General features: G+C 52.7%; 2 protein-coding genes across 7 annotated transcripts in view; both read left to right on the top strand.

Moving 5' to 3' along the window:
* On the top strand, positions 1–6,339 carry ATP5F1B (ATP synthase F1 subunit beta). The gene is made up of 9 exons (XM_084758522.1): positions 1–167; positions 532–714; positions 933–1,107; positions 1,723–1,844; positions 2,030–2,214; positions 2,595–2,876; positions 4,243–4,455; positions 5,009–5,210; positions 6,084–6,339. The coding sequence occupies exons 1-9, from the start codon at positions 38–40 to the stop codon at positions 6,182–6,184; spliced, it is 1,593 nt and encodes a 530-aa protein (XP_084614648.1). The 5' UTR covers positions 1–37; the 3' UTR covers positions 6,185–6,339.
* Positions 6,340–6,480: 141 nt separating this feature from the next.
* The window catches only part of BAZ2A (bromodomain adjacent to zinc finger domain 2A), a 39,212-nt gene continuing 33,325 nt past the window's right edge, over positions 6,481–12,367 (top strand). For 2 of the 6 annotated variants that reach the window (XM_084758460.1, XM_084758462.1), the window contains exon 1: positions 6,481–8,456. The gene's annotated coding sequence lies outside the window, so the exon portion shown is untranslated. Of the gene's footprint in view, positions 8,457–8,886; positions 9,055–9,429; positions 9,610–10,065; positions 10,334–11,631; positions 11,742–12,367 lie in introns of those variants that run through there. The other 4 variants (XM_084758466.1, XM_084758465.1, XM_084758468.1 and 1 more) reach the window with 4 other exon arrangements.

Here is a 12,367-nt window from a genome sequence, read left to right as displayed (position 1 = left end):
GACCGCTGCGGCTCTCAGTCTCCACCCGGACTCCGCCATGTTGAGTCTTGTGGGGCGTGTGGCCTCGGCCTCGGCCTCCGGGGCATTACGGGGACTCGGCCCTTCGGCGGCATCGCTACCCCAGGCGCAGCTCTTACTGCGAGCCGCTCCCGCCGTGGTGCATGCTGGTAAGTGCACTCCTGGAGGAGCGGGGTTCGGGTCTTCTCCCCGTGACCTTGAGCCCTGGGCCTGGGGGATCCGTGCTCCGTTAAGGGAAGTCCAAGGACAGTCGCTCGTGGCAGCGTCGGACGAACCAGCATGGCCCGTTTTGTGGTGAGAGGGCGGCTGGCGGCCACCTTGACCTTGTGGAGCCGCCTGGGGTACCTGTCTCACGGGTAATGGCGGCTTTGTGCACGAGGTCAGCGGAGCGCTCCATTGCAGCGTGGCTTTCCGAGCCTGCGGGATACTTAGTCTGGCCTGGGCTGGCCTTTCCTTGGGAGCAAATCTGGGCTTCCGTGGACCTTGGCCGCCCAGTATCCTTTTGTCTGTTAGCCAGGGACTATGCGGCCCAGACGTCCCCGGCCCCGAAGGCAGGCGCTGCCACCGGGCGGATCGTGGCGGTCATCGGCGCCGTGGTGGACGTCCAGTTCGATGAGGGACTACCGCCCATCCTAAATGCCCTGGAAGTGCAAGGCAGGGACACCAGACTGGTATTGGAGGTGGCGCAGCATTTGGGTAAGTGGATTTTCTTTCTTTTTTTTAAAGGAGCTTTTTAAGTGTAAATAGCACAAAATCCATGCCGTCTCCCATCTGTGATGATCTTAATCAAAATGACTTTCGTTCTACTGAGTTTGCTGAAGCCACTTTCAGATGCTGAGGGGGAGTCTGGTTTGCTTTTGGCCACCCGTCACCACGAGCTTTGGTTCCTGTAACCTCTAAGCACTTCTTGACAGGGGAGAGCACCGTCAGAACCATCGCCATGGATGGCACTGAAGGCTTGGTTAGAGGCCAGAAAGTCCTGGATTCAGGCGCGCCAATCAAAATTCCTGTTGGTCCAGAGACCTTGGGCAGGATCATGAATGTCATTGGAGAACCTATTGATGAGAGAGGTCCCATCAAAACCAAACAGTAAGTTCCTCTCGTTGCTTTCATGAACCCAGGCACTCTTTCCTGAAGCTTTAGACATTAGGGTAATTAATGATTTGGAGTCAAGCAGTTTTCCTACAGTACTACTTAAGTTTCTGTTGTATTCAATTGAGATTTTGCAGGGCAGTGGTGGCACTCGCCTTTAGGCCCAACCCCTAGGAGGCAGAGGCACTCAAATAAATCTCTGTGAGTTTGAGGCCAGCCTGGTCTACAGAGCAAGTTCCAGGACAGCCAAGGCTGTTACACAGAGAACCCTGTCTCAAAAAACAAACTAAAAGGTTCCTATTAAAATGTTTCTACTTAGAACCCCACCCCATAAATTATTTAAAGCTTGTGTTGATGATTTAGGTTATAGATTCTCTAAGGTTTACAGATTTTTGTTTTCTTAATGGTATATAAAGGAATTTTGTTATGTTTAGGATGAATAAGAGGAAAATGTTAGGAAAGGGGGCTTATTTGTTCCTGAGTCAAAAGTTTTTATTGCAGAAAGTTAGAATCACACGGCAGCTTAGCTTACATAGACAAGATTAGATTTGACCTGAGTGGCTTGTCAGTGCAGGGACGCAGTGCCGACCCTCTTCCCTCTGTGTTTTACAGATTTGCTCCTATTCACGCCGAGGCTCCCGAGTTCATGGAGATGAGTGTTGAGCAGGAAATTCTGGTGACGGGTATAAAGGTTGTGGATCTGCTGGCCCCGTACGCCAAGGGTGGCAAAATCGGTATGTTGGTGGTTTGTGTGACATAATAAGGGAAGCGCCCCTTCGTTGATGATTAGCTTCTGACTTTCGTTCTTCTGAGTTTGCTGAAGCCAGATGCCATTCCTGAGAAGGGAGACACAACTGAATGTTGTCTGACAGTCGCTTCATTGGGAAAGCGGGGATCTGAAACGCTCTTCTTAACCTAGGACTCTTCGGTGGTGCTGGCGTGGGAAAGACGGTACTGATCATGGAGCTAATCAACAACGTTGCTAAAGCCCACGGCGGTTACTCTGTGTTTGCTGGTGTTGGCGAGAGGACCCGTGAGGGCAATGATTTATACCATGAAATGATTGAGTCTGGTGTTATCAACCTAAAAGATGCCACCTCCAAGGTAAGCTCCGAGTTGATTGGTGTCCACATGATCCTATGCAGAAAGCTAGTGCCAGCTGAAGCCATGTTTTATATTTGATGTTGAATGCCCTAGGATCTGTAAACAGTCTTTCCTTCCACCATTTTTCTCTGGTGTGTGGTATTTCTAGACTTTAGTTTTGGTAGATAATCAGTGTTTGAAGCTATATTGGGGGTGTTGAATGGAGGCTATGCGCATCTTCAGTTCAGTGTTTTGAGTTTCGTGTCTAGCGGGAAGAAGAAATTTGTAAACGGAAGCATTGGCGTCTGAGTGGAGCCCATAGTAGTCTCTGACTGGGAATAATGGGTTGTCTGTGGCATCCTTATTGCTCTGCCAGCTTTTCTGACGCGTGTTTTCTGCAGGTAGCCTTGGTCTACGGGCAGATGAATGAGCCCCCTGGTGCTCGTGCCCGGGTAGCTCTGACTGGTTTGACTGTCGCGGAGTACTTCAGAGACCAAGAAGGCCAGGATGTCCTGCTGTTCATCGACAACATCTTCCGCTTCACCCAGGCTGGCTCAGAGGTGTCTGCCTTGCTGGGCAGAATCCCTTCTGCTGTAGGCTACCAGCCGACGCTGGCCACTGACATGGGCACAATGCAGGAGAGAATCACCACCACCAAGAAGGGCTCTATCACCTCTGTGCAGGTGAGAGACCGAGTGGACAGGACTTGAGCTGAAGAAAAGGCATCCAGGGAGATAATGAGCCCTTCTTATGTGTTGGGCTAGAGGGATGGTTCAGTGGTTAAGAGCACTTGTAGGTCTTCCAGGGTTTCCCAGGAGCCATGGTCCATGGCTGGTAACCATCTAAGATCGGGACAGCCTGGGCTTACTTACTTACTTATTTGGTGGTGGCTGTTTGAGAAAGGATCTCATTATTATGTAGCCTTGGAACTTGGTGTCTAGACCAGGCAGGCCTTGAGCTCATGATCCACCTGCCTCAACCTCCTGAGCATTGGAATTAAAGGCATGTGTACTCCAGCAGGGCTTTGAAGTAGGAACAGTTAACCAGTTAGAATAATGTGTAAAGATGTACTTGTATGCCAGGCTGTCAAGTTAAATTAAATACAAACGCACATTAGCTGCGTCTGGAGTTACATGCCTGTGATCTAACACATAGGAAGCAGAGGCAAGGGGATCTACAGAGTGAGTTCCTGGCCAACTTGGCTATATGTCATTGTCTCAAAAAAACCAAGAAAGTGGAACACGAATAATTTGAAGGTATCTGGAGCTGGGGAGATGACTCATCAGCTAAAAGTACTTTCTGAAGCTAGGTGGTGCGCGCCTTTAATCCCAGCACTTGGGAAGCAGAGGCAGGTGGATCTCTAAACTCCAGGCCAGCCTGGTCTAGATTGAGTTCCAGAACAGCCAAGGCTGCGCAGAGAAACAAACAACTTTCTGTTCTTGCAAAGCACCTGGATTCTATCCTAGTACCTGATGGTGCCTTACAAGCACCTGTAACTCCAGGTCCAGGGCATCTGACCTCTTCTACCTTGTGCAGGCCAACTCATGCGTGTGGTGCACAGAAACTCATAAGGCAACAATAATAAAACAGGACCCTTTTTTTGAGATCTGCCTGTGTAGTTCTAGCTAGCCTAGTATCAGAGCAATCCTCCTGCCTCTGTGTCCTAAGAGCTGGGATTACAAGCAGGAGCCACTCCTCTGCCTTTCATTGTTTCCTTGTGTGTGGTAGAGGCAAGTGTTCTGTGGCTTGAGTTTCGAGTGCTGAAACAGACCGCACACTAGAGGTCCTCTCGCGGTCGTGTTCACGTAGCTACTACAGTGCAGGAAGATCAAGATGTCAATAAAAGTTGGTGCCATTACAGTGGAGTTGCAACATAGCATAGTGTGCTGGCCCGGACAGGGTAGACAGCATACCTTACTCCAGCACCAGGGACCTAAGACAAAGCATGGGCTTATGTAGTAAGACAGGCGCAGATGTTGGGAAACGGGTGGCTTAAGTAGGGATTCCTCTGGTTGCTGCTGCTCTCCATGGGTTCTTGATTCACTTTAGGCCATCTATGTGCCTGCTGATGACCTGACTGATCCTGCCCCTGCAACTACCTTTGCCCATTTGGATGCTACTACCGTGCTGTCCCGAGCTATTGCTGAGTTGGGCATCTATCCAGCTGTGGATCCTCTGGACTCCACCTCTCGAATTATGGATCCCAATATTGTTGGCAGTGAGCACTATGATGTTGCCCGAGGAGTGCAGAAGATTTTGCAGGTGAGTGTCTGCCCCCTGGGGATGGTGGTTATTGGATCATAAAGAATTTGAAAAATGTAAAGACTGGATCTCTTCTCGTCATTTGTGTGAGCAGGCAAAGTTGAGAAGGGACTGATCAGGTTGTCCGGCTGGTGGTGACAGCAAGCCCCTTTAATCCCAGCCCTCAGGAAGCAGAAACCGGCCTGGACTACAGAGGGAGTGCCAGGGGTGGTCAAGACTACAGAGAGAAATCCTGCTTCTGAAACAACAACCAAAAAAGACCAGTTGGGTTTGGTGGCGTCCAAGACAGGGTTTCTCTGTGCAGCCCTGGCTGTTCTGGAACTCACTCTGTAGACCAGGCTAGTCTTGAACTCACAGAGATCCACCTGCCTCTGCGTCCTGAGTGCTGGGATTACAGGCCTGCACCACCACGCCTGGCTCCAGTTTCTCTAATGGAGCTGATGAGGAATAGGGAGGAGATGCTGCTCTTGGCTGAGGGAACCTGGGACTCTGATAGAGTTCTAAATTGAAGGGATAACGCACCTAGCTCTCACCTCATCCTGCTGTCTTGTAGGACTACAAATCTCTCCAGGACATTATTGCCATTTTGGGTATGGATGAACTTTCTGAGGAAGATAAACTGACTGTGTCCCGGGCAAGGAAAATCCAGCGTTTCTTGTCCCAGCCATTCCAGGTTGCTGAGGTTTTCACAGGTCACATGGGAAAGCTTGTGCCCTTGAAGGAGACCATTAAAGGGTTCCAGCAGATTTTAGCAGGTGAGATTTTTCTACCAAGCTAGCCATAAAAATGATAGAAAACTGAAATACAAGACAGTCCTGATATATATTGTGTACCTTTCGCTAAAGAGGCCATTGCCCTGCTCTGCGGTAAACTGTCCCATGTCACTGAGCCAGAGAGTAGGAATTTGAAACCAGAACTCAAATGCTCCCAAGTTAAGGGTTTTTTAAAAATTAATTTATTCATATTCCCCATCATAGCCCTGGTCCTCCTCTTCCTCCCTGTCCCCCCACCCCCACCCCAATGCCTCAGAATAGCAGAACCCATTTCTCCCACTACCAACCCACCCCAGCACACCCTGGCTCAGCAGGACTGAGCAGCCCCACCAGGAGGAATGATGGAAAAGCAGGTGACAGTCCATGTCAGAGACAGCACCCCCCCCTTACTAGGGGACCCATATGAAAACTGAGCTGCCCATCTGCTGTGTCTGGGGGGGGGGGGTGTTAAAGTGCTCTTGTGCCTGTGTGTGTATATGTGCATGTGGGATCCCATGGGGTTGCATCCCCTGGGAACAGCCACTGAAGGTAGAGGTGGTGGTGAGCTGCCATGTGGTGCTGGTGCTGAACTTGTGTCCTCTGGAAGAGCAGTCACTGCTGAGCCCCAAACTGTGTTCTTGGAGGGGACATGTGTGTGCACACATTTAGTCTCAGTGCTCCCAAATAGATCTCTGGGTTCCTGAGTTCCAGGCCAGCCAGAAAACTCTGCCCCCAAAAAACAAAAAGTAAATTTCACTTGGAAGTTTGTTTCCTTACATCATAAGAATTTATCAGTCTGACCAGTGGCTTCACGTGGTGAGGTGTGTGTGCTGCACAAAGTCAATTCACCTTCTCACTACTCATTCTCCTGTGCAGGTGACTATGACCATCTCCCAGAGCAGGCCTTCTATATGGTGGGGCCGATTGAAGAAGCTGTGGCAAAGGCCGACAAGCTGGCAGAAGAGCACGCCTCATGAGGGGTCCATTTGCCAAACTCAGCACTCTGTACTGTCCTCTCCTTCCTCCATGCTGAAAGCTCAGTTTCCTGTGTAGGCCACACAAGAGCCTTGATTGAAGACGTGATGTTCTCCCTGAGGAGTATTTAAAGTTTTCAATAAAGTGTACACCCCTCGCTTGTCTGTCTTGCTTCTGAGTCATCCCACAATGCAGTTGGCAGTAAGAGGCTGCAGTTAGCATGTGCTTGGAACAGGACTATCAGAAAGGGCCATTCATCGGTGGAATGCTGTGGGCCTTGTGTGGCTTCCTGTGGCTTTTTTTTTTCTTCGAGTATTTCATATAGCTTCTTTTGTTTTTGAATCTTACTGCATAGTCCTGGGCTGGTCTCCACGATCCTGCTTCAGCCTTTCAAGTGCTAAGATTACAAACCAACTCCACAATGTTCATTTCCACATTAAGTAGGCAAGGTAATCCCCCCCCCCCCCTTCAAGACAGGGCCTCACTGTAACCCTGGCTATCCTATCCTGTACCCCCTTTATAGATCACACTGTCTGTGAACTCAGAACCTGCTTCAGATCCTAAATGGGATTAAAGGTATATACAGACCTGGTACAAGTTTAAAGACAGGGTTTTTCTTGTAGTCCTGGCTGTCCTGGACTTTGTGAGACTGGTCTGTCTCCCAGAGTGCTGGGATTAAAGGTGTGAACCACCATACCCAGCACAAAATCGGTTTTTTTTTTATTAAAAGAGGAAAATAGGTTGATTTATTCCAAGACCAGGCATTAATGATTTTATGAGATGTGGACGATGTGTTACAAGTGAGGGTCTTCTGGGCCTTGTCTAGGTCTTCAGGAAGTTCCTAATAGACTCCCTCCAGATATTTGAGCAAGCCTAGACTTGCATGTTTGAGACTGCAGGTTTAAAAAAAAAAAGCACGAGATTGGATAAAGATCCCTTATGAGAATTAGGAAGATTTAGTTGATGATACAATTTTTTTTGTTGTTTCTCGAGACAGGGTACAAAGACAATTTTTAGGTTGGGCCAGATGACTGAAGCAGACAGGTGCGTCAGTGTGAGTTTAAGGCCAGCCTGGTAAACATAGCCAAGGCTACACAGAGAAACCCTGTCTCCAAGCTGCAACACCACCATCCCCCGGCGCCCCCCCCCCCCCCAAATAAAAAAACCCACACGGTGTTTAGTGTTGCTGTTGGGGCTTTGGAACAGCATTGGGAGTTCTTCATAAAATGTGCACTTAGTGCACTATAGTAGGGCATATTTTGTGCCCTACAACCTGTTTGAGCCCAGCTAGTGGCCTCTTGTGGCAGCATTTGAGACTACAAGAGTGGAATCTCACCATTTTGAAATCTATTACAGGCTATTTTCTGGGAGGTACTTCTGTCAGCTAATGACTGTTTACAAACCAGCTGGAGCTTTGTCCTGCGGAGGAGCTTGCATCCATAGGCGCCACCTTGCAAGGTTGCCAACATCGGGCAGAAGCTCCTCCGGGACAGCTGAACTCACAGTTCTGAGCCCCCGGTGACCTGGAGAGCTCTAGGAGAGGCTCCTGGGGCGGAGAGGAGGCCTCAGCTTCCTTCCATCTGATCATGACGTCCTTGGCTCCAGTCCCTCCCGTGTCAAGATCTGGACACAAGGTGGCGCCCCTGAGTTGCCAGTGCTTTGGTAGACTTGCTCGGGTTGGGGGAAATGCTGTAATGGGGGTGGGAACACCTCCTCCAGATCCTTACTGGAGTAGGTAAAAAGCGGGTGAAGACCTAAGAGTTCAGGTGACCTTGTTCTGCTTCGTCACCCAAATACAGACTTGCAAACGGATATTCTAAAGGTCATTTGCGTCCCGGTGTTCATGTCCTCTAGCATTTATCGAGACCTTTTCCCTCTCGTTAGCTGCAACTCTGTTTCCTTCTGCCTTTACTGTCCTCTTTTACCACAGTCCTGAAGTGTTAACATAGTTGTAACCTTCCTCCATACTTCTCCTGGGTCAGCCCTGTCCTCGCCTCCTCCCTTTCTCCACCCAGCGAAAGCCCCGCCCTTCCCTCCGCCCTCCTACCCCAGGCTGTCACACAGGGACATCACCCTACAGCAGTTTAGGCTGTGTGGTTCGCAGGAAGCATACACTGGCTTTTTGGTTTTGGTGTTTTGTTTTGTTTTGTTGTTTTTCTTTCCGAGTTCCCAGCTCATAGTTGGGGAGAACCTACCAGTAGCCTTCAAGTGCAGCGAGGCCCAAGGACAGTGAGAAGCTGGGTCCGACCCTGGAGTCCTGCCAGCCTGACATGGGTAAGTGTGATAGCTGCCCCGGGGAAAGGCCTGAGGGATGCCGAGCTCCCTCCCTGGCTGACTCAGCAGGGGTGGGGTGGGGCCTAACCTTTGCTCTTTTGTGGCGGGGGGTGGGGGGGTGGGGGGTGGGTTGTGAAGGAGAGGAAATGGACTGTGTGGGGGACACAGGGCTTAGCTGCTGAACACGAGACCCTAGCATTGGCAAGCTCCGGCTCTAAGGAAGAGCCTGGGGTTTAGGTGATGGCTTCCTTCCTCACCCGCGAGGCGGGCCCCTCCACTCCCATTTAAGTGGCTGAGAACCAAGCAGTATTTTACAGTATTCATTACTAGTCCGCTCCTGGTCCTGTTAAGGGTGCCTCCCCTCCCCCTAGTTTCTCTCAGGCCTTTAAAGCCCAGCCTTTCCTCCTCCCCCACCCTAACTCACCACCAGGTCGGGGCTGCACTGAGCAGCTGCTTCCTGTTGCCCCAGAGGTTGCTGCAAGGGTGGTGGTGGTGGCTGAGGCCAAGCTGAGCTACGATTAAAGCTGATTCTCACAGTCCTCCATGAGCCTCACTACGCTGCTACGGATGGCCTCCACGATACCCAGAGGGTTGACAGGTCAGGGACAGGGCCGGGAAGGAGAAGCATGTTTACCCAGCGAGGTGCCTGCCGTGCGCGATCCAGACGCCCTCTCCTGCTGCCCTAGGCCTCCTTGAACCTCGGTGGCTCCCACTGTCTCCCCAGCCGTCTTTGTGATTAAGTCTTTGCCGCCGCCCCGAGAGAGAGAGAGACAGAGAGAGAGAGAGCGCGCGAACGAGCGAGCGAGCTCTTGGGGTACCCCATACCGCTCAGGCCCACCGCCATCCCCAGCTGCGCCGTAGTAGAAGTTTCTGTCCTTTTCCTGCCTCTGGGATCCTTCCTGGTTCCGGCCCCTAGGAGACGCCACCCGCTTTCCCCTCCCCCAGCGGAGCCTCCGCCACCGCCGTCCCTGAGCGAGCGAGACAGCGAGAGAGCGCTCGTCCTCCCTCACCCGAGGAGCTCCTGCCCCTTTAAGCGCCACCTCCCCCCTCCACCGCCGCCGGCCTCGGGCTAGGGGAGGAGGCGCCGCCGCCGCCCGGCTCGGCCACCTGCGCCTCCGCCGCCGCCGCCTGGCCCGGCCCGGCCGTGCTCCAGGTGAGGCCCGGCATCCCGTTCCAGGCCGGGAGTCCCGGGGCAGGGCGTCCTCGCCGGTCGCCGTGCGATGCCCCGGGATGCCGGCTCTGACCTTCCCTGCGCCGCGCCGTGCCGGACGGCTGCCCTCTCTGTCTCCCTCCGCGCCCCGCAGCGCCGTCTCCTCCGCGCCCATCCCGCCCCTGTCCTCTGCGACGCACCGGGACCCGTAGGCTGCTCTCGCCATCCTCTCCCGGCCCAGGATCTCCCCTCCCCCGCCAGGAAGACCTCCCTCCCTCCCTCCCTCCCGCGGTCTAGGTCTCGCCTCCCCTGGAACCGGCGCTTTCCCACGCCACGCTAACCCCAACGGGAGGGGGAGTAACCGCCACCCCAACCACTCTGCTCGCTGTCCGTCTGTCCTGGCAGGCGGACGGGAGGGAGGGAGGGAGGGAGGGAGGGACGGACGGACGGCGCACACCACGGCCCCTGTCCGCCCCGCTCCGTTCACCCCTCGTGTCCAACCGTGTCCCACTAGAGGCTTTCCTGCGGGAGTTTGGGGTCGGACCTTAGCACCGCCCACTGAGACCGGGTGGGAAGGGCCGGGGACCCGGCTGGGGCTGGCCCCTCCCCCTCGTCCGGGCGCCAGTGGCAGCCTCGCTGCGGGAACCAACCTTGGGACACTCGGCTTTTAGCGGCTGTTGCGGCAGAGAGGACCCGGGCTAAGTCTCTAAGGGATTTGGGGTGCTGGGTAAGGCAAAGGAAGCCCGACCTTTTCTATTTCAGGTTACCCCAGGAAAGAATGAGCTGTGTGTCTGGTGTGCCCACCGTGGAGCTGTCCATTGAGAAAAGACTAAATGTGACGGCCGCCCGCGGGCCCACTGGGGAGGGCTTATATTCCCCCCCTCCTATATTAAAAGGGAATCTACCCTTCCCAAAATACACTGAGATTGTTTTGCCCGAGCCTGATTGGCGACAGGGACCAGTGGGAATAGCTACAGGGCGGAGAGCAGTGGCCTACAGGGTGATCTGCCCAGTCAGCGAGTGGGAGGTCTTTATAACCACCTTACCTTGAATGGAGAATACTCGGTCCGCCAACGCCGCCTGAGCCCCTGCCTCCTCCTCCAGTGCCCCTGCATCCAGGGTTTTGAGAATGAGTGTCAGGGTTTGTCTTGTACGATTGAGTCACAGCTAAGTGTGCAGTGCCTGTGCTGCTGAGCCTGTCGGGGTTGGGGAAAGGGAAGTTATAGCTAGGATGCACCTAGGGTGACCCTCACAGCCCCGACCATCTGGCTCCAGAGTGGCTCGCACTGTGGCAGCTGACCCAGAGTCAGGGAGGTAGAGCAGGAATGGGCAGAGTGTGCGAGAAAGGGGGAGCGGGTGTTTGTCTCCACCCTTCGCTCCTCGTCCTCTGGCTTGTTTTGAGGGAGGTTCCGTCAAATTCCCCAGACATTCCTCTTACAAGTTGCTGATAAAATAACCCCTGTCCCTTTCTCGTTTTAGTAGCTTTTCGAAGCGAGGCTGGTTGGATAACCAGCCACGTTTTATGGGATTGAGAAATGGTTTGAGGACTTACGGGGTCTGTAGTTCAAATTGGGCTGGCCATGAGGAGGGGGTCACGAATGCTACAAGGTTGCGGCACCTGTCAAAAAGTAACCACTTAGTTCTGGGGCATATTTCCAGCCCAGCGTTAGATAGAGCAGGGAAGATCCCAGGGTAGGTTGATAAAAACGATCCTGGACCAAATGGGAAAAATGCATTTTTCTTCTTTTTAAGAAAAAATTTTTTAAAAAAATGTTTTTCTCTTCTAATCCCAAGTGGTCTTCTATCCTACCCTTTTCTTCCTGGCTCAGGGCTGGATGAGGGCCTAGAGGTTGCCCAGGAGACTAGGCCTAGGGCTCGGAAGGGGTGGGGATACTGGGGCACAGGAGTAACCGGCTCTTCCGGAGTCAGCCGTGGGTGTGTGTGGGTGTGTGGTGGTGAAGCGAAGGGGGCGTGGCCACGGACGTCTGACCGGCGCAGGCTCCTCCCCTGCATGCCCTGTCTCTCAGTGCTTACCCCTGGTGGGAGGTAGGAAGATTCTTCTGGCCTGGAAAAGGAAGAGGAAAAGGAGATACCAGCTTCCCCCTACACCTGCTTCCTCCCTTTCCTGCGCTCAGGTGCCAGTTCCAACCTAACCTTTTTGTTTTTGTTTTTATTTTTATTTTGGGGTTAGACATTTTCTTAGCATAAGTTTACTTCTCCTTTCTCCGGACGGACGAACTCCTTGTCCCTTGAGCTTGGCCTCTACTTAGGGCTTTCAGGTTAGTGGACTATTAGAAGGGTGAGGTGTACCCCCCCACACACACACACACCAGACGATCTATAAATGTCCTATTGGTTTTTCCAGACTAAGTTTCACCATGTAGTCGTGACTAGCCTGGAATTTGATATGTAGACTGAGCCGGCCTTGAGCGCACAATGATCCTCTCATCTCTGCCTCTTCAGTGTAGGAATTACTTCATGTAGAAATTACACGCCCACTGTAGGGCCCGTGGTGGTGCACGCCTTTAATCCCAGCACTCGGGAGGCAGAGGCAGTCCGATCACTGTGAGTTCAAGGCCAGCCTGGTCTACACAGTGATTCCAGGACAATCAGGGCCACTCTGAGAAACCCTGTCTCAAAAAAACCCAAAAACCCATTTTAACACGTAAGATTTTGCTTTTCCGTGTCTGCTCCCCTTGGGGGAGAGAGGGGGAACCCCTTAGTGTCTGCTGGCCCATACTGTCGGCTTTTCTATGGAAAC

The sequence above is a fragment of the Acomys minous genome (assembly GCF_964271855.1).
Source record: "Acomys minous genome assembly, chromosome: 15".
NCBI lineage: Eukaryota > Metazoa > Chordata > Mammalia > Rodentia > Muridae > Acomys > Acomys minous.
Note: the sequence above shows the minus strand (reverse complement) of the source record. Positions and strands in the feature narration are given on the sequence as shown.

Bases quoted from the DNA above. Each gene is read 5' to 3' on its own strand.
- ATP5F1B (XM_084758522.1), top strand. From the start codon at position 38: ATGTTGAGTCTTGTGGGGCGTGTGGCCTCGGCCTCGGCCTCCGGGGCA. The intron at 1,108-1,722 runs GTAAGTTCCTCT...TGTGTTTTACAG, and splicing joins GGTCCCATCAAAACCAAACA to ATTTGCTCCTATTCACGCCG. The intron at 1,845-2,029 runs GTATGTTGGTGG...TTCTTAACCTAG, and splicing joins CGCCAAGGGTGGCAAAATCG to GACTCTTCGGTGGTGCTGGC.